We start from the raw sequence: 22,902 nt of genomic DNA, 5'->3' as shown, positions 1-22,902 counted from the left end.
GGAATGAGTGATCATAGCATGATTGAATTTCAAATTCAGATGGAGGGTGAGAAAGTTGGATCTCTAACCAGCGTACTTAGCTTAAATAAAGGAGACTATGAAGGTATGAAGGCAGAGTTGGGTAAAGCTGGGAAAATAGATTTAAGTGTCGTAAGGTTGATGAACTGTGGTGTACATTGAAGGAGATATTTCACAACTCTCAAGAAAAATATATTCCATTAAGGAGGAAAAGGCGTAAGAGAAAAGATAGCTATCCGTGGCTAACTAAAGAAATCAAGGACGGTATCCAATTAAAAACAAGGGCATACAAAGTGGCCAAAACTAGTGGGAGGACAGAAGACTGGGAAGCTTTTAAAAGCCAGCAAAGAATGACGAAAAATATGATTAAGAAAGGGAAGATAGACAATGAAAGTAAACGAGCACAAAATATAAAAACAGACAGCAAGAGTTTCGAGATGTATATAAAAAGGAAAAGAGTGGCTGAAGCAAATGTTGGTCCCTTAGAGGATGAGACTGTGGAACTAGTAATAGGGAACATAGAGATGGCAGAAACTCTGAACAGATATTTTGTTTTGGTCTTTACGGTAGAGGACACTAACAATATTCCAACAGTGAATAGTCAAGGAGCTATAGTGGGGGAGGAACTTATCACAATCACAATCACTAAGAAGGTGGTACTCAGTAAGATAATGGGACTAAAGGCAGATAAATCCCCTGGACCTGATGGGTTGCATCTGAGAAGTAGTGGCAAGGATTGTGGCTGCATTGGTTGTAATTTACCAAAATTCCCTGGATTTTGGGGAGGTCCCAGCAGATTGGAAAACTGCAAATATAACGCCCCTATTTAAAAAAGGAGGCAGAGAAAAAACAGGAAACTGTAGACCAGTTAGCCTAACATCTGTGGTTGGGAAAATGTTAGGAGTTCTTTATGAAAGAAGCAGCAGCAGGACATTTGGAAAAGCAAAATTCGGTCAGGCAGAGTCAGCATGGATTTCTGAAGGGGAAGTCATGTTTGACAAATTTGCTCGAGTTCTTTGAGGATGCAACTGCACAAGATAAAAGTTCACGACTTGGGGGTGATATATTAGCATGGATAGAGGATTGGCTGACGAACAGAGTGTTGGGATAAATGGTTCATTCTCTGGTTGGCAACCAGTAACTAGAGGGGTGCTACAGGGATCAGTGCTGGGACCCCAACTATTTACAATCTATATTAATGACTTGGAAGAAGGGACTGAGTGCAACGTAGCCAAGTTTGCTGACGATAAAGATGGGAGAAAAAGCAATGTGTGAGGACAATACAAAAAATCTGCAAAAGGTCAGAGACAGGCTAAGTGAGTGGGCAAAAATTTGGCAGATGGAGTATAATGTTGGAAAGTGTGAGGTCATGCACTTAGGCAGAAAAAAAATCAAAGAGCAAGTTATTATTTAGATTGCCAAGTGCCACAGTGCAGCAGGACCTGGGGGTAGTTGTGCATGAAACACAAAAGGATAGTATGCAGGTACAGCAAGTGATCAGGAAGGCCAATGGTATCTTGGCCTTTATTGCAAAGGGGATGGAGTATAAAAGTAGGGAAGTCTTGCTACAGAGAGACAAGGTATTGGTGAGGCCACACCTGGAATACTGCATGCAGTTTGGGTTTCAATATTTCTGAAAGGATAACTTGCTTTGGAGGCAGTTCAGAGAAGGTTCACTAGGTTGATTCCGGGGATGAGGGGGTTGCCTAATGAGGAAAGGTTGAGTAGGTTATGCCTCGACTCATTGGAGTTTAGAAGAATGAGAGGTGATCTTATCGAAACGTATAAGATTATGAGGGGGCTTGACGAGGTGGATGCAGAGAGGATGTTTCCACTGATCGGGGAGACTAGAACTAGAGGGCATGATCTTGGAATAAGGGGCCGCCCATTTAAAACAGAGATGAGGAGGAATTTTTTCTCTGCGGGTTGTAAATGTGTGGAATTTGCTGCCTCGGAGAATTGTGGAAGCTGGGAAATTGAATAAATTTCAGACAGAAATAGACAGTTTCTTCAACGATAAGGGGTTTTGGGGAGCGGGCGGGTAAGTGGAACTGAGTCCATGATCAAATCAGCCATGATATTGAATGGTGGAGCAGACTCGAGGGGCCGTATGGCCGACTCCTGTTCCTATTTCTTATGTTATGTTCTCGGTGACAGTGATGACAGGCTGGATGAAGGGCATAAAGAGCATGAGTTGGCCTTGGCTCAGTCGCAGCACTCTAGGCTGCGAGTAAGAAATTCATGGATTAAAGTCTCACTGTTAAGACTTGAGCACATAATCTCGTCTGGCATTTCAGTGTAATATGTTGCCCGAAGTGTTGTTTTTTGGATGAGATATTAAACTGATGCTCCGGTTGCCCTCAGCTGAAGATTGCATTCGAAGAAGAGCAGAGGAGTTCTTCCAGTGTTCTGGCTAACATTTATCCCTCAACCAACACGATAGGGCCATTTATGTGATTGATGTTTGTGGGATTTGCTGTGCCACATTGGGCAACCTAATAGTCTGACAACACTTCAAATCCATCTGGGGGATCTTCAGGACATGAAAGGCGATATACAAATGTAACTTCGTTCATTCACTTAAATTTAAGTTATTTCTTTTCATTTCATGATCATAGGCAGTCCCTCGAAATCGAGGACGACTTGTTACCACTCTAAAAGTGAGTTCTTGGGTGACAGAACAGTCCAATATGGCAATTACAGTCTCTGTCACAGGTGGGACAGACAGTCGTTGGAGGAAAGGGTGGGTGGAGAGTCTGGTTTGCCACACGCTCTTTCCACTTGTTTTTTTGCAAGCTCTCGGCGATGAAACTCGAGGTGCTCAGCGCCCTCCTGGATGCACTTCCTCCACTTCGGGTGGTCTTTGGCCAGGACTCCCAGGTGTCGGTGGGGATGTTGCACTTTATCAAGGAGACTTTGAGGGTGTCCTTGAAACGTTTCCTCTGCCGACCTTTTGGCTCGTTTGCTGTGAAGGAGTTCCGAGTAGAGTGCTTGCTTTGGGAGTCTTGAGTCAGGCCTGACTCAAATGTGGCCTGCCCAGGGGAGCTGATCATATGTGGTCAGTGTTTCAATGATGGGGATGTTGGCCTTGACGAGGACGCCAACGTTAGTGCGTCCGTCCTCCTAGGGGATTTGCAGGATCTTGCGGAGACATCGTTGGTGGTATTTCTCCAGTGATTTGAGGTGTCCACTGTGTTGGATCCACGTCTCTGAGCATTCGGGAGGGCAGGTATCACTGCAGCCCTGTAAGCTTGGTGCCAGATTTGAGAGCCTGATCTTCGAACACACTCTTCCTTCGGCAGCCGAAGGCTGCGCTCGCGCACTGGAGGCGTGGTTGAACCTCGTCGTCGATGTCTGCCCTTGCAGATAATAGGCTCCTGAGGTATGGAAAGTGGTCCACTTTGCCCAGGCCCGTCCCATGGATCTTGATGACTGTGGGGGGCAGGTTGGTGGAGGATCTTTGTCTTACGGATGTTTAGTGTAAGGCCCATGCTTTCGTACGCCTCGGTGAAGATGTTGACGATGACTTGGAGTTCAGCCTCTGTGCGCAAATGCAAGCATCGTCTGCGTACTGTAGTTTGACGACAGAGATTGGGACGGTCTTGGATCTGGCTTGGAGGCGACGAAGGTTGAATAGGTTTCCACTGGTTCTATAGTTTAGTTCCACTCCAGGGAGCTTGTTGAGCATGAGGTGGAGCATTGCAGCGAGCAAGATTGGCGCGATGACACAGCCTTGCTTGACCTCGGTCTGGATGTTGATTGGGCCTGTGGTGGATCTGTTGGTCAGGCTCACTGCTTGCATGTTGTTGTGGAGCAGGTGGAGGATGGCGACAAACTTTTAGAAACATAGAAAAAAGGTGCAGGAGTCGGCCATTCCGCACTTCGAGCCTGCACCGCCATTCAATAAGATCATGGCTGATCATTCCCTCAGTACCCCTTTCCTGCTTTCTCCTCATCCCCCTTGATTCCCTTAACCTAACTCCCTCTTGAATTTATCCAATGAACTGGCATCAACAACTCTCTGTGGCAGGGAATTCCATAGATTAACAGCTCTCTGAATGAAGAAGTTTCTCCTCATCTCAGTCCTAAATGGCATACCCCTTATCCTAAGACTATGTCCCCTGGTTCTGGACTTCCCCAACATCGGGAACATTCTTCCCGCATCTAATCTGTCCAGTCCCGTCAGAATCTTATACGTTTCGATGAGATCCCCTCTCATCCTTCTAAACTCCAGTGAATAAAGGCCCAGTTGATCCAGTCTCTCCTCATATGACAGTCCAGCCATCCCTGGAATCAGTCTGGTGAACCTTCGCTGCACTCCCTCAATAGCAAGAACGTCCTTCCTCAGATTAGGAGATGAAAACTGTACACAATATTCCAGGTGAGGTCTCACTAAGGCCCTGTACAACTGCAGTAAGACCTCTCTGCTCCTATACTCAAATCCCCTAGCTATGAAGGCCAACATACCATTTGCCTTCTTCACCGCCTGCTGTACCTGCATGCCCACTTTCAATGACTAATGAACCATGACACCCAGGTCTCATTGCACCTCCCCTTTTCCTAATCTGCCGCCATCCAGATAACATTCTGCCTTCGTGTTTTTGCCCCCAAAATGGATAACCTCACATTTATCCACATTATACTGCATCTGCCATGCATTTGCCCACTCACCTAACTTGTCCAAGTCACCCTGCAGCCTCTTAGCGTCCTCCTCACAGCTCACACCGCCATCCAGTTTAGTGTCATCTGCAAACTTGGAGATATTACACTCAATTCCTTTATCTAAATCCTTATATATATTGTAAAGAGCTGGGGTCCCAGCACTGAGCCCTGCGGCACTCCACTAGTCACTGCCTGACATTCTGAAAAGGACCCGTTTATCCCGACTCTCTGCTTCCTGTCTGCCAACCAGTTCTCTATCCACATCAGTACATTACCCCCAATACCATGTGCTTTGATTTTGCACACCAATCTCTTGTGCGGGACCTTGTCAAAAGCTTTTTGAAAGTCAAATACACCACATCCACTGGTTCTCCCTTGTCCACTCTGCTAGTTACATCCTCAACAAATTCCAGAAGATTCGTCAAGCATGATTTCCCTTTCATAAATCCATGTTGACTTGGCCCGATCCTGTCACTGCTTTCCAAATGCGCTGCTATTTCATCTTTAATGATTGATTCCAACATTTTCCCCACGACTGATGTCAGGCTAACCTGTCTATAATTACCCGTTTTCTCTCCTTTTTTAAAAAGTGGTGTTATATTAGCTACCCTCCAGTCCATAGGAACTGATCCAGAGTCGATAGACTGTTGGAAAAATGATCACTAATGCATCCACTATTTCTCGGGCCACTTCCTTAAGTACTCTCGGATGCAGACTATCAGGCCCCGGGGATTTATTGGCCTTCAATCCCATCAATTTCCCTAACACAATTTCCCACCTAATAAGGATATCCTTCAGTTCCTCCTTCTCACTGCACCGACTGTCCCCCAGTACAATCGGAAGGTTATTTGTGTCTTCCTTCATGAAGATAGAACCGAAGTATTTGTTCAATTGGTCTGCCATTTCTTTGTTCCCCATTATAAATTCACCTGAATCCGACTGTAAGGGACCTACGTTTGTCTTCACTAATCTTTTTCTCTTCACACATTTATCGAAGCTTTTGCAGTCAGTTTTTATGTTCCCTGCAAGCATCCTCTCGTACTCTATTTTCCCCCTCCTTAATTAAACCCTTCGTCCTCCTCTGTTGAATTCTAAATTTCTCCCAGTCCTCACTGTTGCTTTTTCGAGCCAATTTATATGCCTCTCCCTTGGTTTTAACACTATCCTTAATTTCCCTTGTTAGCCACGGTTGAGCCACCTTCCCCATTTTATTTTTACTCCAGACAGGGATGTATAATTGCTGAAGTTCATCCATGTAATCTTTAAATGTTTGCCATTGCTTATCCACCGTCAACCCTTTAAGTATCCTCTGCCAGTCTATTCTAGCCAATTCACGCCTCATACTGTCGAAGTTACCTTTCCTTAAGTTCAGGACTCTAGTTTCCGAATTAACTGTGTCACTCTCCAGCTTAATAAAGAATTCTACCATATTATGGTCACTCTTCCCCAAGGGGCCTCGCACAACAAGATTGCTAATTAGTTCCTTCTCATTGCACATCACCCAGTCTAGGATGGCCAGCTCTCGAGTTGGTTCCTCGACATATTGGTCGAGAAAACCATCCCTAATACACTCCAGGAAATCCTCCTCCACTGCATTGCTACCAGTTTGGTTCGCCCAATCAATATGTAGATTAAAGTCGCCCATGATAACTGCTGTACCTTTATTGCACACATCCTTTATTTCTTGTTTGATGCTGTCCCCAACCTCGCTATTACTGTTTGGTGGTCTGTACACGACTCCCACTTGCGTTTTCTGCCCTTTGGTATTCCGCAGCTCCACCAATACCGATTCCACATCATCCCTCTATTCCATTAATTTCCTCTTTAACTAGCAATGCCACCCCGCCTCCTTTTCCTCTCTGCCTATCCTTCCTAAATGTTGAATATCACTGGATGTTGAGTTCCCAGCCTTGGTCACCCTGGGGCCATGTCTCCGTGATGCCAATTACATCATATCCGTTAACTGCTGTCTGTGCAGTTAATTCGTCCACCTTACTCCGAATACTCCTCGCATTGAGGCACAGAACCTTCAGGCTTGTCTTTTTGACACACTTTGCCCCTTCAGAATTTTGCTGTAATGTGGCCCTTTTTGTTTTTTGTCTTGGGTTTCTCTGCTCACCACTTTTACAATTCTCCTTTCTATCTTTTGCTTCTACCCCCATTTTATTTCCCTGTGTCTACCTGCATAGGTTCCCATCCCCCTGCCATGTTAGTTTAACTCCTCCCCAACAGCACTAGCAAACACTCCCCCTGGGACATTGGTTCTGGTCCTGCCCAGGTGCAGGCCATCCGGTTTGTGCTGGTCCCACCTCCCCCAGAACCAGTTCCAATGTCCCAGGTGATTACCTGGCATTCATGCCACATAAATGCCAGGTACAAAAAAAACCTGTCGGCTTCCCTTGATCTTCAACAGCACCACCATCACCGAGTCCTACACCGTCAACATCTTGAGGGTTGCCAATGACCAGACACTGAACTGGACCTGTCATATCAACACCTTGGTTCCAAGAACTGGGCAGAAACCGGGTAATCTGCAATGATTGGCTCACCCCCGACATCTCAAAGCCTCTTCACCATCGACAAGACTCTGTTGAGAGTTTGATGGAATATTTACCACTTGCTTGGATTGGTGCAGCTGCAAAAACATGAAAGAAAGGAAGGACATGTAAAGCGCCATTCACAACCTGAGAACGTCTCAAAGCACTTTTATATCCAATGGAGTACTTTTGAAGTGTGGTCACTGTGATAATGTAGGAAACATGGCAGCCAATTTGCACACAGCAAGGTCCCACAAACAGCACTGTGATAATGACCAGATAATCTGTTTTTATTATATTTATTGAGGGATAAATATTGGCCAGGACACTGGGGAGAACTGCCATGCTCTTCTTCCAAATAGTGCCATGCGATCTTCTACGTTCACTGGAGAGGACAGACGGGGCCTCGGTTTAACGTCTTACCGTAACATGGTGCCTCAGACAGTGCAGCAGTATTGAACTGATGTGACAGCCTAGATTATGTGCTGGGTGGGATTTGAATCCACAACCTTTTGACTCACAGGTGAGAGTGCTACCCACTGACCCCGAAGAAGAAGCTGAAGACCATCCAGCATAGAGCAGTCCACTTGATCAGTTCCCCTGCTCCTGGATTTAATATACACCCCTCCATACTGTGGTTGCAGAATGTAGGATCTGCAGGATGCACTCATTAAGGTTACATACCTCATCACGACCTCTACTACCCAAGAAGTACGAAAGCAAAAATGTTGTGGGAACTCCATCACCTTTTAAGTTCCCCTGTAATTCCCACACCATCCTGACTTGGACATATATCACTGTTCCTTTATCATCGCAGGGTCAAAATCCTGGAGTTCCATACCTAGCGCCATTGCACCACCATCAGCAACACAAGGACTGCAGCAGTTAAAGGGGAAAGCCCACTAACACCTTCTCGGGGCACCGAGGAATGAGCAATTAATCTGGCCTTGATCCCGTCACCCGCACCTCGAGAAAAAATATTTTTTTAAAAACCTGAGTCTCGCCAAAGACTGACTGACATTTTTCTCCCTATTGTAACACTCCCCTTAAATTATCCCCATCCCTGAAATTATCCCCATCCCTTAACTTATTCAAATTAAATTATCTGTCATTATCACATTGCTGTTTGTGGGAGTTTTCTGAGTGCAAGTTGGCTACTGTGTTTCCCACATTACAACAGTGACTGCACTCCAAAATACTTCATTGGCTGTAAAGCGCTTTGAGACATCCGGTGGTCGTGAAGGGCGCTATATAAATGCAAGTCTTTCTTTAACTTGCATGCAATTTTCTTGTCCCACAATTAGTGTCCTCAGACCCATTTGTCAGCACCTGTTGCTATGAATAATTATGCAAATTAATCTCCACGAGAATTGAGTGCTATTTATACTGATCTTTTAAGTGAGATCGGGACCAGTTCTAAAAGATGTAGAAGTGACTTCGACCTGAAGATGGAAGCTGCCCCCCTGCTCTACTTGTCGTTCTGGGTTTTCAGGTTGTGACTTTGAAGTGAAACAATGAAAATACACTTTTCGTTGAATGAGATTTCAGCTCTTACAACTTTGTGGATCCCTGCATGTGAGGAAGTCTCAAGGCCAAACTCACAAACCCTGAGGGACTCTGATACCACATAAGATAGCTGCTAAAAAGGTCATTGAATTTAAATTAGATTGCATGAGTTTTGAATTCTGGGAGATTTTCTGATTTATTGCTTGTTATGACAGATGAAGTTTGGAAAAAGTCGCACAGTGCAGCCTGTGGAGGAGCAGTGAACAACAGACCGCGTCTTCAAGATTTTTGCATTAGGCTGCGCACGCATTAATCCTGAAGTTGTGGTCAGTTTCAACGGTGGAATGACAGCAAACGTTGCCAGTTCACAGTCATCGGGACAGCAAATTCCAGGCCATTAGTAGTGATTAAATTCCCTACAATCTTCTTCGCCGGGAGTAAGCGGAAGCCAAGTACAAATCAAGCACCCCACCCACCTGACCCTCCAACCACCATCTGCCCCACCTGTGACCGAGACACTAGATCCTGCATTGGTTTTATCAGTCACCTTGGAACTCATTTTCGTGTGGAAGCAAGTCATCTTTGACTCCGGGGGACGGCTGAAGAGGAAGGGCATATACAATAACAAATGGTTGTTTTTTTATGTGGGTCGTGCATGTCCCAGGGATCTGTTACGATCTGTGCTGTTTCCCATTTATGTAACTGGTTTGGGAATGGGTGTGAGAGGAATAATGACAGTTTTCTGATGGTACCAAATTAGAGGGCATGGCAAACTGAGGAAGATTACACAAGGACATCATGAGTTAGCCGAGTGGAGAGATCGATGCCAGATGCAGTTCAATGTGGAGAATTTTTGGAAAAACAGCAGTGAAAGTATAGAAAGAAGGAGTGGCATTTATATTGCACCTTATCACATCCCTAATCCATTGCTCAGTTTTGCCACATTTTTGTTTCCACTAATCTAAATTGGTTTGATTAACAAACTGAAAACCGAGAATAGAAATAAACGGGTCATTTTCAGGTTGGCAGACTGCAACTAGTGGGGTACCGCAAGGATTGGTGCTTGGGCCTCAGCTATTCACAATATATATCCATAATTTGGATGCGGGGCCCAAATGTAATATATCCAAGTTTGCTGCTGATACAAAGCTCGATGGGGATGTAGGTTGTGAGGAGGATGCAAAGAGGCTTCAAAGGAATATAGACAGGCGAAGTGAGTGGGCAAGACCATGGCAAATGGAATTTAATGTGGAAAAACGTGATGTTATCCACTTTGGTAAGAACAAGAGAAAAGCAGCGTATTTTTTGAGAGATTGGGAAATGTTGGTGTTCAGAGGAACCTGGGTGTCGTACACGAATCACTGAAAGTTAATAGGCAGGTACAGCAAGCAATTAAGAAAGCAAATGGTATGTTGGTCTTTATTACAAGAGGGCTTGAGTACAAGAGAAAGATGTCTTGCTGCAATGATATAGGGCCATGATGAGATCACACCTGGAATATTGTGAACAGTTTTGGTCTCCTTACCTCAGGATGGATATACTTGCCACAGATGGAGTTCAACAAAGGCTCACCAGACTGATTCTTGGGATGGGGAGGGGATTGTCCGATGAGGAGAGATTGAGCAGACTCGGCCGATATTCTCCAGAGTTTCGAAGAATGAGAGGTGATCTCGTTGAAACATGCAACATACAACATTCTTACAGGGCTTGACAGGGTAGATGCAGACACCCAGGTTCCTCTGGACACCAACATTTCCCCTGGCTGGCAAGTCTAGAACCAGGGCTCAGTCTCAGAATCAGGGTTCGGCCATTTAGGACTGAGATGACGAGAAATTACTTCACTCAGATAGTTGTCAATCTTTGGAATTCTATACTCAGTCGTTGAGTATATTCAAGACAGAGATCGATAGATTTTTGGATATTAAGGGAATTGAGGGATATGGGGGATAGTGCAGGCGAGTGGAGTTGAGGTACAAGATCAGCCATGATCTCACTGAATGGCAGGGCAGGCTCAAGGGGCCAAATTTCTTATGTGCTTAAATGTTGTCATCTGGAGCATTGTCAGCATCACACTATCTGCTCATCTCAATGTCACTCAGTCGAGCAAACGATCAAATAAAAGTTTACCAATACAATTACAGGTCGTATAACTTTTGAATATTGAACTTTGGAAGTTTTTTTTTGAACTTTTGAACATTTACCGAGAGAGCCAGTCGTTGTCAAAATCTTATATAAGCTGATTTGTGAATTGCTGAAGTGCCCATTTGAAGAGAAATACATAAATTTGCTTGTTGAATGAGAAAACTTTCAAAATTAGGTGGCGAGGAGCATCTGGCTAGCATAAGCCTATGCCAATGATTGGTACATTTTGCTTTTTGGAAAACTTCCTGCAAATCTTGATAGTCCCAGGGATCTCTGTCCCAGCTTTTAAAATACAGTGTCAGCTATCCAGAGGATGCCAGTGCTATCATACAAAACACTTTTAAAATTTGTGTATATGAGCAACAAAATTGACATCTCAGTAAGCTTAAAAAAAAATACATAAGCAAGACAAATCTCAACTCTTGTCCAAATGGCACAGGTTGAAAATCAATCTTCGACACGTACAGGAGTGATCCATTTTTTTCATAACCTAAAATTATCTAAATGCAATTTGTTCGTCTCCAGTCCTCCAGATATGATTTTGAAATTTAACTTAAATTTAAAAAAAAATCATTTTAAGCTCAAATTTTGTAAAAGCTGAATCCATTAAAAAACAAATTTCAAGTACCAATACTGTGTATAAGTCATTAAAAGTAATTGGTTTTGATTTACATTTTCTGCTATATCAAGCTGCGAAGTTTTTGTTTTACGATCCATTTTCTCCATTAACTTTACAACATACAACAAAAGTATGTGTATTTCTGTACTGTAATCTCAAGTTGCCTCTGCTGAAAGTTTGCATATTCTATCTGAGATAAGCTTCCACAGCAGGTTAGCATGAGTAACAGAAAATCACGTAGGTATCAGTGAAATATGACAGAGACTGTATCTCTGCAAGGGAGGCTGACTGGAAAATTCAGAAGCGATAAAGCCAGCCTTGCTCGTGGAGATATTTATCACATGGTGAAAACATGAATTTGCTTAAAAATGTTATATTAAGGAACCTCAAGTGTGGAGATGTGAAAAATATCTCTGCACTTCGCAGATCATGTGTGTGGTATGAAATGAGATCTCTGCTGCTGAAATTATTTAGCTACCCAAAGACAAATTAAATCTCTCGGAAAGCAACTGTAGTGTGTAGCAACAAAGTTTCATGAAGAAGAATGGTTTATCCTTAAAAGATTTAACACATTTTTTATTTTACCATTACTTGAAGAATATTTGGATAATTTAGGTGCACAAAATTGAGAACTTGATCTTAACAATGTTTCACTATTTCTCTGAACAGCTCTCCGACAGTGTCATCAGCCGTATGCGGGATGCTTCTCCACCTGCTGAAAAACCGCAGTCGCCTCTTCCAGCACCACCTTCATCAACTGGAACTCGCCCACCGTCTCCAGTCCAACCGATAGGTATTCTGTAGCTGCATTTCTAAAATCCAGTCCACTAGTGCTGTTGAGTTTGCTCTTATCCTGGTTAATGATCTAATCAAACTGCCATTCATTCTGCTCATCATTTTATCATAGAGGTACAAATCTCTAGTATTAGATGACTATCTGTAGCAAAAAGTTGTGCAAAACAAACTTTTTGCATGTGTAATCATAAGCAGTCCCTCGGAATCGAGGAAGACTTGCTTCCACTCTTAACATGAGTTCTTAGGTGGCTGTACAGTTCAATACGAGAACCACAGTCTCTGTCACAGTTGGGGCAGATAGTCGTTGAGGGAAGGGGTGGGTGGGACTTGTTTGCTGCACGCTCTTTCCGCTGCCTGCGCTTGATTTCTGCACTATCTCAGCGATGAGACTCGAGGTGCTCAGCGCCCTCCTCGATGTGCTTCCTCCACTTAGGGCGGTCTTTGGCCAGGGTCTCCCAGGTGTCAGTGGGGATGTTGCACTTTATCAGGGAGGCTTTGAGGGTGTCCTTGTCATGGTTCCGCTGCCCACCTTTGGCTCGTTTGCCGTGAAGGAGTTCCGAGTAGAGTGTTTGTTTTGGGAGTCTTGTGTCTGGCATGTGAACTACGTGGCATGCCCAGCAGAGTTGATCAAGTGTGGTCAATGCTTTGATGCTGGGGATGTTGGCCTGGTCGAGCATGCTAATGTTGGTGTGTCTGTCCTCCCAGGAGATTTGCAAGATCTTGCGGAGACATCGTTGGTGGTATTTCTCCAGCGACTTGAGGTGTCTACTGTACATGGTCCATGTTTCTGAGCTATACAGGAGGGTGGGTATTCCTACAGCCCTGTCGACCATGAGCTTGGTGGCAGTTTTGAGGGCCTGGTCCTCAAACACTCTCTATTTCTCAGGTGGCCGAAGGCTGCACTGGCGCACTGAAGTGAAGGCGTTGGATATCGTCGTCCATGTCTGCTCTTGTTGATAGGAGGCTCCCGAGATATGGGAAGTGGTCCATAGTGTCCAGGGTTGCACCGTGGATCTTAATGACTGGGGGACAGTGCTGTGCGGTAAGAACAAGCTAGTGGAGGACATTTGACTTGCTGATGTTTAGCGTAAGCCCCATGCTTTCGTACGCCTCAGTAAATATGTCGACGATGTCCTGGAGTTCAGCCTCTGTTTGCGCCGATGCAGGCGTCGTCCGTGTACTGTAGCTCGACGACAGAGTTTGGGGTGGTCTTGGACCTGGCCTGGAAACAGCGAAGGTTGAACAGCATCCCACTGGTTCTGTAGTTTAGTTCCACTCCAGCGGGGAGCTTATTGGCTTTGAGGTGGAGCATGGCAGTGAGGAAGATTGAGAAGAGGGTTGGGGCTGTAATGGATCTGTTGGTAAGGATCGCGGCCTGCACGTCGTCATGGAGCAGGCGGAGGATGGTGACAAACTTTTTGGGGCATCCGAAACGGAGGGTGACGCTCCATAGACCCTCGCGGTTGACAGTGTCAAAGGCCTTTATACGGTTGAAGAAGGCCGTGTATAAGGGCTGGTGCTATTACCTGCATTTTTCATGCAGCTGTTGCGCTGCAAAAATCATGTCTGTTGTGCCCCGATGGAGACGAAATCCACGCTGTGAATCTGGCAAGAACTCCTTGTCCACAGGGAGAAGACGGTTGAGGACGACTCTAGCGCCGACTTTCCCAGTGGCTGATAACGGGGAGATTCCTCTGTAGTTGCCGCAGGCGGACTTGTCCCCTTTTTTTTTGAAGATGGTTGCGATCACTGCATCTCTGAGATCTCCCGGCATGCTCTTCTCCCTCCAGATGAGAGAGATGAGGTCATGTTTTTGCGCCAGTGGTGCCTCTCTGCCATACTTCAGTGCCTCAGCAGGGATTCCATCCGCTCCCGAAGCCTTGTTGTTCTTAAGCTGTCTTATGGCTTTTTCTACCTCGTGCAATATTGGGGTTTTACTGAGGTGGTGGCGAGTAGCATGCTGCGGGATGGAGTTGAGAACACTTGAGTCAAAGGCATTGTCTCGGTTGCCTCGGTGTCTTCAGCAACAACCCAACTCCGGTGTAGCAAAGCAGCATAACAGACGCCTCAAGGCTGAGGTCCAGCAAATAACCCAGGACCTAAAGAACAGGTGGTGGATGGAGAAAGCACAGGGGATACAGCAGCTGGCCAACAGCCATGATGTGCGAGGACTCTTCATCGCAGTTTAGGCCACCTACGGTCCAAACATCAAAGGCCCCACCCCACTGCTGGCCAAGAACGGGGAAACACTCTGCATGTGGAAATACAGTGCTTGAAAGGTTCATAACAGCAAGAGGGAAAGAGAAAGAATTAGAGAGTGGCAAGCAAGCAATTGAGAGATGATGGTTATTGGATACATTTGTGAAGAAACAGTCTATCGAATAGAAAGAATCAAGATATTAATTTACTCCATTGTCGGGCAAGGACATTACGATGTTGTGATTCAGCCATTCCACTGCAAGAAGATCGCAGGTTGTGAGCATGTTCTGAAAGAGGATTCTGAATGTCGAGTGGACTGATCAGCAAAATAGTGGATGTGGTTGGACAATGAATGGAGGAGGTCATCAATATGAACAAGGAAGATAGTTGGAGAGAACTCCAGGGAACCTCTGAGCTCAGAGATGGGGGAAAGAGCTGGAGGAAGGCCCATCAACTGCAGCAGTTGGTTTGTGCGGATATCTTCATGAGTATACACATGTTTTTCGTAATTTGCTTGAGGCACGGTGCCAGACACTTTCAAAGACTCCGAAGGCATCCAAGGCAATGATAGAGATTAGCTGAATTGTTGGTGAATGGAATTCCAGCGCTCCATAATACAGGCAATAAGAATTTAATTGTCAATTTGTGATTGAGCCAGAACTTCAACTAATCAGTGGCAAGACCAAATCTACTTCCCATCAGGAACTCTGCATCCTCTCCCAATTCTATCCTCTTTGTTGGCTCTGGCTAAACCTGGATGTCTTGTTCATTCCATAATCAAGATCATCTATTTTCACTTCCATTCCTACTTCACCCTTACGACCGTTTATGCACATCCATGCATTTATTATCTTCCGACTTGATTTATCGAACAGTCTGATCTCTGCTCGCTGACCTCCTGAGATCCGCTTGAGACAAAAGCCTGCATCCGATCCTGTATTTCATCCTGATTGGCTTCTGCCCTCCCCCCTCCTTCATGGGCTTCTCATACCCCAGCATATTGATATCAGATTTCTGAGCTTCATCCATAAATCCCTCCGAGGCAATGCCCCGGCTTCTGTGAACTGTTGCATCTCCACGTCTCAGCTTGCACTCTGCTGTTCTGAGTTTGAATACCTAACACTTGCATTCCACTATTCGTGACTTTCAAAGCACCTGCACTTTGCTTTATCTTTCTGCACCATTAAAAACCTCCTTAGAGCCAACTTCTTCAATCTCTCCTAACTCGTCTCCAAATTGGTGCTCGATTTCCAAATTCCACCCCCACCCCAGTTGATGATTATCACCATTCGAATGATCATACCAAAAAACAAATGGGGATTTAGAGCAGAACTTTCAACTTTAATTTGAGAGTTAAGGGTTAAATTATGAGGACCGTTTGCATGGACTAGGCCTGTATTCCCTTGAATAAAGAAGAATAAGGAGTGATCTAATTGAGTTGTTTACAATGATTAAAGGATTTGATGGGGTCAATAGAGAAGCTATTTCCTCTGGTGGGGAATCCAGAACAAGGAGCCTTTAAATTAGAGCTTGGCCGTTGAGGGCTGATGTCGGAGAGCACTTCTTCACAGAAAGGGTAGTGGAAACCTGGAACTCTCACCTAAGTCGCTGTTGAGGCTGGGTCAGCTGAAAATTTAAAAACTGAGATTTTTGTCAGGCAAGGGTATTCAGGGTTAAGGAACCAATGAGGGTAGCTGGAGTTAAGATACAGATCAGCCATGATCAACATGAATGGCGCACAGGCATGAATGGCCTACTCCTGTTCCTATGTTTAAGAGACCACTTAGGACACGGGCAAGTTCAGAAATATACATCTTGAAAGTGATGGATTGGATAGCAGAAGAACCACTGATCTTATTAGATTCCAGATATCGCAAGGATGCACTCCTAACTTGGCAAAATACCTCGCATGTAAGGCTGTAGCTTGAACTCACCTTGGCTCCAATTCAATCCAATGATAAAAGATGTATTTCTCGCAGCTGTCAATAGTGTGGAGTAAAACCTTGTATGTCTTAATTCGTCTTAATTCGTGAAATGTCATGATCTCTTATTAAAATTAATGGATTTGAGATGCAGGGAAACCAGTTGGAATATTTAGCAGCTTTGTAGCTTCAACATTAACTGGCTTCTGCTAATACAGGATATTCTTAATAAATGTATTGTAAAGTTAAGCAGACATATTGAGCACAGAGTCTATAAAAAGCAGAATTGTCGAATATAGTTTTATGCCACTTTTTAAAGAGGTCTTGGGTGCATGTCTTATGAATCAGAACTAATTAGTTTTATTTTAAAAGCGCATTGCTTCTGTTTGAACACAAGTTTTAACAACTCAGTTTGGTTTTTGAAAGCAAATAGAATCGATGAGTGCACTTTTACCTTTAAGGTTTGCATTAACTTTAATATTGCGCATCATTAAATCAATCGAATTCCCACATGAAAGAAAGGGTGCAGGGCTGAGCTTCGACTGGACCGTAAGAAATCAATTTGACGTGCACATGTGCCCTTTTTATAATAAAGACTTTGAAGAGATGGCACGTTCCCCAGGATAGATTTTCAAAGATGTTGCAAAAATTACCTTCTTAATAATATCACGGCCCCATGGTTTTAAATTTCGGGCTCTCTGAAATATGAAATGGAAACAGATAAAGTCAGACACATCTATATTTGCCAGCAGTTTAAAAAAACATGTTTCACTAAATTTTCTGAAGATTGCAGAAAGAATGTTAAGTATACATGCTGTTACGGTTTAACATCCTGTGAATCCTGAGTGAGATTGTTTTCTTGTAATCACTCCATTCTGTATTTACATGACCACTCAACACCTGTGGTTTCTATTGCACATTTGTGAAATCGGAGACATATTTATGAAAGAAGAGATTTTCCATTCTTGAAATTGCATGATGTCAATACATCCATATCATAGCTGCCATGTCTCAGGCTCGTGTTTTATTCCACTGAGCTTCTTGTCTTTCCTGCAACATCCATTATTGTGCATGACTTACTTCTAGCAAAAATAAATTATGTCTTGACCAGTACTTTGCAACACTGTGCAATGTGCACTCCAGTCAGCACGATCTGCAGTGAACTCGCCAGCTGCCATGTGGCTGTATCACAGTAAAATAACTGTAGCATGGGGCTTGCAGCACTCTGCTGCCCTGCGAAATCAGTACAGAATTATGGGCTCAATTTTCCCTGGTCATTTGAGACGTTTCTTTTGGCGTATTTTTTTCGAGAATTCCATAGATTTACAACCCTCAGAAGAAATTCTTCCTCCTCTCGATTTTAAATGGAGGCCCCTCATTCTGAGATAATGTTCCCTAGTTTTAGTTTCCCCTATAAGTGGAAATGTCCTCTCTGCATCCACCTTGTCGAGCCCCCTCATTTAACATAAATGTTTCGATAAGATCACCCCTCATTCTTCTGAACTCCAATGTGGATAGGCCCAACCTACTCAACCGACTCAACAAAAGTCACCCCCCTCATCTCCGGAATCAACCGAGTGAACCTTCTCTGAACAGCCTCTAATGCACGTTTATCTTTCCTTAAATAGGGAGACCGAAACTGTACGCAGTACTCTAGGTGTGGTCTCACCAGTACCCTGTACAGTTGTAGCAGGACTTCTCTGCTTTTATACTCTATCCCCTTGCAATAAAGGCCAACATTCCATTTGCTGTACCTGCATACTAACTTTTTATGTTTCATGCGCAAGGACCCCTCGGTCTCTCTGGACTGCAGTACTGAGCAATTTTTCTCCATTTAAATTATTATTTGCTTTTCTATTATTTCTGCCAAAGTCGATAACCTCACATTTTTCTCACATTATACTCGATCTGCCAAATTTTTGCCCACTCGCGTACCCTGTCTATATCCCTTTGCAGATATTTTGTGTCCTCCACACAATTTGCTTCCCCACTCATCTTTGTATCATCAGCAAACTTGGCTACATTACACTCGGTCCCTTCATCCAAGTCATCAATATCGATTGTAAATAGTTGAAGACCCAGCACCGATCCCTGCGGCACCTCACTAGTCACTGTTTGCCAATTAATGAGGTACGTAGTGGGATTTGATGGTCTAGAGGAAAATATACCTCGGATTTGCATAATTCAGTTACCTTTTGGATACACAAGTTGTGGCTTTTGTGTTGGGTTTGTTTTTGGTAAAACCACATCGTCTTGACATGTATCTTCTCTACTGTCGTTTTTCTTGATGGTTGCCATATAGAAAATATGTTTGGACTGCTGCTGCGAGATGAGGTCAACAGTCGTGCTGTGTACTGTTATCTCTTCAATGCTGTATCGCACAGTCAAATAACTGGTGAACGTGTTCAGTTATTTGTATCTTTTATAATGGGTGAAAATGGAGTTATGTTCTGGGCTGTTGATTCAAGTTTCTGTGCTGAGTAAAATGATCCAACTTTCTGTAACTGCTATAAATGCTTTTACATTTCAGAAAAAGTGTGTTTATTTTGTGCAGAAAGGCACGGAAGAGCACCGCAGTGGGGTAAATTAGTGGAATCTGACAACAATAAATGCATTTCTGAAGCAAAACTTCATACTGTGTTTAAAAAAAAAATACTTACTACACTGCTCTGCCAGGCTGTGGTGACGATTTTGTGTTTGTAACTCAATGACTTTCATCATCATCATCATAGGGCGGTCCTTCGAACGAAGATGACTTGCTTCCACGAGTTCACAGATGTTTCGATGAAAGTCCTGAACTCCATTTGAGTGGGTGGAAGATGCCTGTGCGTGAGTTTTTTTAACGCGTGGTGACCGTTGTACACCAGCCACCACACGGGCTTGGCAGAGCTCGGTCTTGGTCCAGTGGCAAGAATTAATTGAGACGACTGGAGACCTGCTCTGTTGCACGGACCTAGCATGCACACATCGCAGTGTGGGCTGTCCCGTGCTGCCTCTGGGCCCTCGGCTCTTCTGGGCTCCGTACCCTCATCTGTCGCACCTCCTCCATGATCTCTCGCCGCTTCTCCGCCGCAAAAATTCACCGCATCTCGCCACGAGCACTCACCACTCATCCGCCCCGACCTTCCCACTCTGTACCTGGGTCCTGCCGACGCTCCAAAACGGCGACCATGGTTTTGATGACGTCACCCGGCCGCCCATCTCAAAATCGTTGCACACTTGGAGTAGCTCGAGCTACAGGTTGAAGTGGTATGCCGCTCCAGCTCTTTTACTTCCCGACCTGCAGAGCTGTTCTCTCGCAGGTTGGGGGGCCACGATGACTTTCGGCTCCCAGTGGCTTGTTAAGTAAATGCACTTTGTCGTGTTGATTTGTTCATAAGTTTACTTTTGTTTGAAGATGATGGTAAAATGGTCACCTTTCTCAGTTTAGCATTGATACCTGAACCAAAGCCTTGATGCACTTTTGATCCAACTGCAATATTTTAATAACTGAACAGATAGACAGCAAAATCTTTGTGGTAAAACTGCAGTGCTGTATTTTCTCCTTTTTTAAAAAAGAACTTTGAGTTTGCACTTAATAGTGAGCACCTTAAAAATCATTACTAAATTCCCTGCAATGTTAAAGGTAAAATAATCAAAAATAATAAAACTTAGCAGAGTTAACTCCACCCTTATTCCAGCGGGCATGATTGATCATGCCTGTCTGCAGAATCTTGTCAATACAGTTCTCGCCTTTCGCCATATAATAACTTATGATTAAATAAAACATGTGCATCCTTTCCAAGATTTGACCTTGACATGCTTGTTTGAGAATTCCCTCAAGTTATAGGCAGCTATGGCTCTAGAGTGTGTGTGCATGTTTGTTTGTCTTATATTCAGGCTCTGGGCAGGTATCTGGAGATCATTGGGGAAAGCCTCTGCCAGTTTGTGAACAGTTTTGAAATCTTGAGTGAGGGACAATTGTAAGATTTTAATCACGTATGTGCTGTGAGTGACTTGGTTAAAAGCAATTTTCAAAATAAATTTACTTTCCCAATACAAATATTCTTACTCTGGTATTGGAATGCTCTGGGAAATGTGAGTTTTGAATAATAGCACATTTTACTTTTATGGTTAGATGGAACACTGTGTTACTTTAACTGTTCCTGTCCTCAAAATGCATTTTTTTAAAAAATAGCATTGTATTATTAAATAAAATGGTAGTAAATTCATAAGAACATAAGAAATAGGAACAGGAATAGGCCATACGGCCCCTCGAGCCTGCTCCGTCATTCAATAAGATCATGGCTGATCTGATTATGTACTCAGCTCCACTACACCGCCCGCTCCCCATAACCCCATATCCCCTTATAGTTTAAGAAACTGTCTATTTCAGTCTTAAATTTCTTCAATGTCCCAGTTTCCGCAGCTCTCTGAAGCAGCACGTTCCACAGATTTACAACCCACTGAGAGAAGAAATTCTAAGATCATGCCCTCTAGTTCTAGTCTCCCCCATCAGTGGAAACATCCTCTCTGCATCCACCTTGTCAAGCCCCCTCATAATCTTATACGTTTTGATAAGATCACCTCTCATTCTTCTGAACTCCAGTGAGTAGAGTCCCAACCTACTCAACCTTTCCTCATAAGTCAACCTCCTCATCCCTGGAATCAACCTCGTGAATCTTCTCTGAACTGCCTCCAAAGCAAGTCTATCCTTTCGTAAATATGGAAACCAAACTGCAAGCAGTATTCCAGGTGTGGCCTCACCAAAACCTTGTATTGCCGTCGCAAGACTTCCCTGCTTTTATACTCCATCCCCTTTGCAGTAAAGGCCAAGATACCATTGGCCTTCCTGATAACTTGCTGTACCTGCATACTATCCTTTTGTGTTTCATGCACAATGACCCCCAGGGCCTGCTGCACTGCAGCACTTTGCGATCTTTCTCTATTTAAATAATAACTTGCTCTTTGATTTTTTTCTGCCAAAGTGCATGACCTCACACTTTCCAACATTATACTCCATCTGCCAAATTTTTGCCCACTCACTTAGCCTGTCTATGTCCTTTTGCAGATTTTTTGTGTCCTCCTCACACATTGCTTTCATGGCTACATGGTTGTTGGTTAGAGCTTGTCGAGCACATTACCCATTGAGATGCTTTTGCAGCACTGGTTTATCAAAATCTGTTCATGCAGCCGTTGTATTTTGACCAAAAACATTTAATTTAGTGGTTTTCTTATTTTCCAGTGTAATGTTTGGTATTTACAATTTATCAATGGCAAACTCCATGACTTTCAGAGGGCTTGGATAGATTCACTGCTGCTTTCTAAATCCGGCACATTTGCATGCATAAGCTAATGCAGCTCAAAATTGTTTTTTTTAAGATTACAGTAAGTTTATCTCTAACACCGAGCATAAATGATAATTCCTAGTGGCTTATTTTTAAGGTCTATTTATCTGATCCATGTAAATAACGTAATTTGACATTTGGAAGTACAGGGTACTTTCAATTGTGAATAACTGAAATTGGGTTAACTTGAATACCTGGTGTAAGGAGGGTCATGTAAATAGGGGCATTGAATACAAAATCAAGGAACTCTTGCTGAACCTTGACAAATCACTGGTTCAGCCTTAACTGGAGTACTGTATACCGTTCTGTGCACCACATTTGAGGAAGGATGTCAAGCCCTTTGGGAGCATACAGAAGAGGTTTATCATGGATGAGGCACTTCAATTATGTGCAGAGATTGGAGAAGCTGGGATTGTTCTCTTCGGAGCGGATAAGGTTAAGGGGAGATCTAATAAAGATAGTCAAAATTATGTGGGATTTTGATGGAGCAAGTAGGGAGAACCTGTTTCCTCTGGCAACCAAAGAACGAGAGGGGAAATGAGAAATTATTTCACACGGGCATTACGATCTGGTCCACGCTACCTGAAAAGGTGATGGAATAGGATTCCATACGAACTTTCAAAAGGCAAGTGGACATGTATTTGAAGAGAACTAATTTGCATGGTTCTGGGGAGAAAGCTGGGGAGTGGGTCTAAATTGGAGAGCTCCATCAAAGAGCTGGCACAGGCATAATGGGCTGAATGGTCTCCTTCTGTGCAGTAAGATTCTAAGATGCAAATTAGTTTTTGTACAACAGAAAGACCAGTTAACACGGGCAATTCTAATTTGAATGATATATGTATATATAATCGAGGTGCCTGCTGTGGAGCTTCAAGTGCCAATTATGAAGTTTCAATCCACATTTTAAGAACATGCATATATCCATCGTTGCTGATACTAACAGATCCTGCTGTGGTGATTTAGGATTTGTCGACTAATTAATCAACAGTACTAAAATAGTCTTCTCCAAATTCGGGCTCATAAATTCAAACAGGACAAACCAATAAGTGAGAAATGAGTGGACCGAACTGCTTGGGCTTTAAGGGGCAGATTGCCAGGCCTCTGGGGCTAGTTTATACACCTCTACCATAAGTTCATGTTATCTGATATTAACCAAAGCATATTTTGTCTTGTTT

The 22,902-nt window shown here is 43.7% G+C and overlaps 1 protein-coding gene across 1 annotated transcript in view; it reads left to right on the top strand.

Annotated features, from left to right (window-relative positions):
- chchd3a (coiled-coil-helix-coiled-coil-helix domain containing 3a) overlaps positions 1-22,902 on the top strand; it is a 334,738-nt gene that overhangs the window by 2,249 nt on the left and 309,587 nt on the right. The window contains exon 2 of the mRNA XM_070897189.1: positions 12,154-12,277. Coding sequence (XP_070753290.1) covers positions 12,154-12,277 — 124 coding nt within the window. The remainder of the gene's footprint in view (positions 1-12,153; positions 12,278-22,902) is intronic.

This window comes from Pristiophorus japonicus, chromosome 13 (genome assembly GCF_044704955.1).
Source record: "Pristiophorus japonicus isolate sPriJap1 chromosome 13, sPriJap1.hap1, whole genome shotgun sequence".
In the NCBI taxonomy this organism is placed as follows: Eukaryota; Metazoa; Chordata; class Chondrichthyes; family Pristiophoridae; genus Pristiophorus; species Pristiophorus japonicus.
The sequence above is the reverse complement of the archived record's forward strand: the minus strand, read 5'-3'. Positions and strand labels throughout refer to the sequence as shown.